Source organism: Drosophila mauritiana, chromosome X (assembly GCF_004382145.1).
Source record: "Drosophila mauritiana strain mau12 chromosome X, ASM438214v1, whole genome shotgun sequence".
In the NCBI taxonomy this organism is placed as follows: Eukaryota; Metazoa; Arthropoda; class Insecta; order Diptera; family Drosophilidae; genus Drosophila; species Drosophila mauritiana.
In genome coordinates this window covers 1,641,352-1,646,075 of record NC_046672.1, presented here as the reverse complement: position 1 = coordinate 1,646,075, position 4,724 = coordinate 1,641,352, and the positions used below count along the sequence as shown (strand labels likewise).

Below are 4,724 nucleotides of genomic sequence, written 5' to 3'. Positions count from 1 at the left end.
TGATGTTAAGTGCTCTGTTCGGCGCGGGCAATCGACTTATCGATAGAGTGAAATCGTTGGCACTGCGATTCGATAGTTGGAGAACTCAATCCGTTGTATCAATTTATATTAGAATCACATATATATTTAATATATTGCTCTTCTTCAACTTAGCAACAGGACAGTAATAACCTCTAAGATCAATACAAGAAATATAATGTATGACCCATAACAGGAATGGTTAAACACATAAGGGTTAAGGCCAAATATCGATATAACAGTCGATTGTAACACCGCCATTTGCGCATCTCTGAATCTGGCGCTCTCAAGTTTAATCAAGTTCCTGTTTTTTAAGTCAAATATAAGTTTTCAAATAGTTCCCTGCAAGCGGATTCCGTGAAATTGTTTATGTTGACGAGTAGCAAGTTGGAGAATCCCAATAGACACTAAAAGTCAGGATTCAAACGGAACGGGTGGCGTAATCGGAAACGTCATACTGCCGCACGGAACAAAGTCTAAAGAGGAAATACTAGCATAGCGTTGCGAAATACGGGCCAACTCCACGTAGTCTAAATATGACCATTGATACGCGCGAGTTGATGGAGGCGATAGCCATCATAGCGGACGAGCGCAACGTCCGCGTCGCCGTCAAGCAGTCCGGCAAGGGAGCGGCTATCTGCGCCGCCTGCTCATTTGCGGGCGGCATGCTCCTGGGCCCCGTTGGGCTGGCGGTGGGCGGGGCCGCCGGCGGAATCGCCGCCTACAAGATGACAAGCGGTAAGCGGAGGGGAACTCCCGACCTCAGTCTCACTACATTTCCACTTCCCTCCTCCCGAACAGGCACATTCCGTCCGCTGGGTGAAGTCATCCTAAACGACCTGACGGACGTACAGCGAGAGCAGCTGGTGCAGCACGTATCCAAGGCCGTGGCCGACATACATCCCACCGACGTGGTGATGCTGCTGCCGCTGATTGTCCAGAACGCCTCCATTCAGCAGGCTGTGCTTAACACTGTCATGTCCTTCGTGACCAACGAGCTGCGCATGCAGATTGTGGACTGACCTGCTCTGCGGGCAAGTGGGCGATGGCCAGGTAACTGTAGAATTTGGACGGCTATCTTAGTCGAAACCTTTGTGATCTGTGTAGGTTTATTAATAATAATAAATACTTTATATGTACATAAATATTTGGGTCTGAACGACGGTGGGAGCGAACTACTCCCACTCGACATTCACCTGCTCCCAGTCGTCAACGAACGGCTGGTCGATGGTGCTGATTAGCAGCCCGCAGAATAGGCAATCCGCAGCGAGAATATCCTCGATCTCGGTTTTCAGGGCCGCCCTCTTACGCTGCAGCTCCTTCGCCTGCTGTTTGCTCAGGGCACCCGGCTGCGGTTGCGCCTGCGTTTGCACCTCCGCCTCCAGTTGCTGCTTTAGAGTGCCGAGGCGCCGACATTGCTCCTTGGTGAGCAAGGGCACAACGTGCTTCTCCAGGCAATCGCTGTGGAACTTGTGGCCGCAGATGAACATGAAAAAGGGCTTAACCAGGAGCATCATCTCGCAAATTTCGCAAGTGTCCTGAGAATCAACGGTGAGGCTGTGCTGGCGCAATTGCTGTAACTCGGCGGTGACGCGATCGGTCTGCTCCGTGGTCTCGGCCATTTCACGCTGCAGCTCCTGAATGCGCTGATTGTAATCCTGCCGAGCAATGGAACCGATTGGTAATGAAATAACCGATATTCATTTTGCATACCCTCAGAGCATCACAGATTGCCTCCTTGAAGTTGTCGATTTTTTCAAAGTCTGCAAAGAAGGGCAGCAGGTCCTCGATGCGTAAGAGATCGCACTCCTTCAGAAGATTCAATGCCTTTTTGACGTCGTTGGTTCCCTTTATGTCGTGATAAGCTGCAAGCAGACGAGGGTCGATAAATGAACGATACGAGGGCAGAGCTCCGAGTCAACAAACCTATGCGAAGCCAGAGCTTCCGCCGGATCTTGCTGTCCGATGGCCTGGAGGCGGTTTCCTTGGCCAGCTTCATGTCGAACGTGAGGGCCAGATCCACAGCAGAGATCCACTTGCGCAGCATGCATTCGAGAAACACGCGAGCTTCCTTCACGTCCAAGTCGGTGCACACTTTGTGGGCGTAATAGATGTCGTAGTGGACGAGGCTCTCGTCGCGGCCCTGAATCTCGAGGTACTTCATCAGCAGCTTGGGCTCGTGCTCCGCGTACAAATGCAGCAGAAAATTGTGTATGGCGTCATTGGTCGTGTTTAGTTTGTAAATGGCGAACTCGAGGTATCGCTGTGTCTGCTCCCGCTGCTCGTGATTTTCCATGATTATGAGCGTGGGGACCAGCTTCTCCACCTCCAGTCGAGATCCCTGGGCCATTAGGGCGTCAACCGTGGGCTTTGGCAGCCTAGTTATCAGTTCGGGCGCGTACTTGTAGAACAGTTCTGGATTTCTTTGGTTAATCAGCGTTTGCAGTGCCTCGGCATAACACTCGGCCTTAAGCTGTTGCGCCACCACTTCATCATAGTCGCCAATGGCGATGGCGAATTGAGCCATGTTGCGCGGGTCAGCGTGCTCGGCTATCAGCTGCCGTACAGTCTCGCGATTTTGCCGCGTGCAGGACAGGACATGGGCCTCCATCATGAACTCGTCGTACTCCGTCTGCCACGAGCTGCGCCACTCCTCGTCCTTGTCGGGCATGTTGATCTGGATGAGGTAGAGGTCAATTAGCCAGATGACCAACGCCTTGATGATGTTCATTTTGTCCTCGTCCAGCTCATCGGTTTCCATTGGCTTAGTGGTAACTCGACTAAGGCGTTTCTTAACGTAGTTGATAATCGGTCGCTTGTCCGGCAGCACCATGAACTTCAAGCACACCTCTTCAAAGGTCTTGTCCGTCTCAGCGTAATAATCGGCTGCTACCTGATAGGATCCGTCCGCGAAAGCGGCATCCGCCCGCTGGCAGAGCACAAGCTGCAGGTGCTCAGGATCCCCGGCTGCGTGTGCCGTTGCTAGCTCGTACTGTCCCTTGTCGAGGAAGATGCGCCACACGTTTCGCTCCTCGCGCGTCACCCTGAGGTTAAACACGGTTTTCACGGTGTAAACGTATATTGAGCCGGTAAGCTCGTCCCGTTCGATGCTCAGCGGTTTGCCCACTCGGGCCTCGTCGAATGCTTCCTGGTAGACCTGCTCCTGGTTCAGCAGGCAGATGGCCCGCACATGATCCGCGTACAGCAGCACGGCGTGGTACTCGGTCAGCACGAACGCTTTGGGAATGTTGAGACGACGCTCGCCGTACGACAGATGCATTGTCTTCTCGAAGTCCAGGTTTATCAGAGTGCTTCCTATCAGGGTGGCGGCACTGTTGGCCTCGATGGATAGCTAGATCGCAAAGCTGTTAGCGAAAGACGACGTACAACAAAAGCAGCCACTCACCTCGCCCACACGGATGCCCTCACCACAAAGCCACGCCCACTGCTTCGGATACTTGCTGTTGGGCGGAGCGAAGAAGCGGAGCTGCGAGAAAGTCAGATCAGTCTTGCGCTCCTCGCAGTGCGGCTCCTGCACTCCGCTCACGTAGCCGGCGAATATTGCCTGCAGCGAGCGCTCCTCTGCCTTAAGCGTCTCCTGGAATGTGTAGATGCACTCGGGACTGGTGACCACGATTATGTACCGACTGCTGTTGGGCACCCGCAGCAGCTTGAGGCCCGTGATGGGGTACTTGGGACGGCCCAGACCCAGGTCATAGAGCTGCTTGCGCTGGACATGACCGTCGGCTGCGGGATTAAGCTCGGTCTCGAAGATGAGGCCCCGACTTGTGCCGAGCAGGATGGGCCCCGTGGAGGACTCGTTGCCGTGGTACGGATTGAAAGCGACGGCCGTTATTTCGTGGTCCTTGAACTTCTCGATGCGCCGCACCTTCAGCTGCTGCGCCTGGGGCGACTCGAGGCAGTGGATGTACAGGAAGTCCGGAGAGACACCAGCGGTAGCGGACTTTGGCACCAGTGCGATAATGATGTGATGGCCCGTGGGGTCCAGGAACATGCGTGTTATTTTGTAGCCGGAGCCGGAGAGGTACTTTTCCAGCACCGCTTCTGCAAGGACAGAAGAAGTAGAAGGAGCTACAGCAAGCCAAGAGTAAACGAGTGCACATACCTCCCGGTGGAATCGCTCGAGGCAGGAAGAAGCGCAACAGAGTCGTCCGCTCCGGCGTGCCCAACAGGCAGACGAGCCAATTCCGCGAGACGGCCAGGTGCATCAAGTCGCCGGTGCAGTTGCTGGGCAACCGGAGCACCATCTTGTGCCTGCTGAAGATTTCATCCTCCTCGTCCGTTTCGAAGGGATTGCCGGAGGAGGTGGCCACGTAGGAGTTGGCGGCGGCGCCCGAGGAATTATGCTCAATGCGGGGCAGAAACTTGGGCTGGTTAGGCATAGACGTGTCCATTCTGCTGCCTTTTCCTCCGCTGTTTACAATTTGTTCTACCAAAACGCCCCAATCGGAGAAGTGATGGCACTAGCAGTATCGATAGCTCAATAGCCAGTCGCCAAGAGAATTATCGGCAAGCACTGGTAGGAGCTCGTTATCGTTATCGAAATTTAAATTTGCATTCGTTACTTTCTTGTGTGCGAAGCTAATTTTCGAATTCCTGTTTTGCTATGTTAAAATCACCCAAATTCGCCTCCCACTCCCACAAAGCAATCAAGTAACCTTTTTTGTTTTGGTTTTTATTAATAA

At 53.4% G+C, this 4,724-nt stretch overlaps 2 protein-coding genes across 2 annotated transcripts; one reads left to right on the top strand and one right to left on the bottom strand.

The window, feature by feature from the left end:
- Positions 1–269: 269 nt before the first annotated feature.
- LOC117147898 (protein C19orf12) lies at positions 270–1,163 on the top strand. Its single transcript, XM_033315005.1, has 2 exons — positions 270–756; positions 820–1,163. The coding sequence occupies exons 1-2, from the start codon at positions 555–557 to the stop codon at positions 1,038–1,040; spliced, it is 423 nt and encodes a 140-aa protein (XP_033170896.1). The 5' UTR covers positions 270–554; the 3' UTR covers positions 1,041–1,163.
- Positions 1,110–4,508, bottom strand: LOC117147892 (vacuolar protein sorting-associated protein 18 homolog). Its single transcript, XM_033314991.1, has 5 exons — positions 4,145–4,508; positions 3,425–4,083; positions 1,945–3,370; positions 1,732–1,883; positions 1,110–1,676 (listed from the first exon to the last, which is right to left on the bottom strand). Exons 1-5 carry the CDS (start codon positions 4,431–4,433, stop codon positions 1,194–1,196), a joined length of 3,009 nt encoding a protein of 1,002 aa, XP_033170882.1. The 5' UTR covers positions 4,434–4,508; the 3' UTR covers positions 1,110–1,193.
- Between the last annotated feature and the right edge of the window lie 216 nt (positions 4,509–4,724).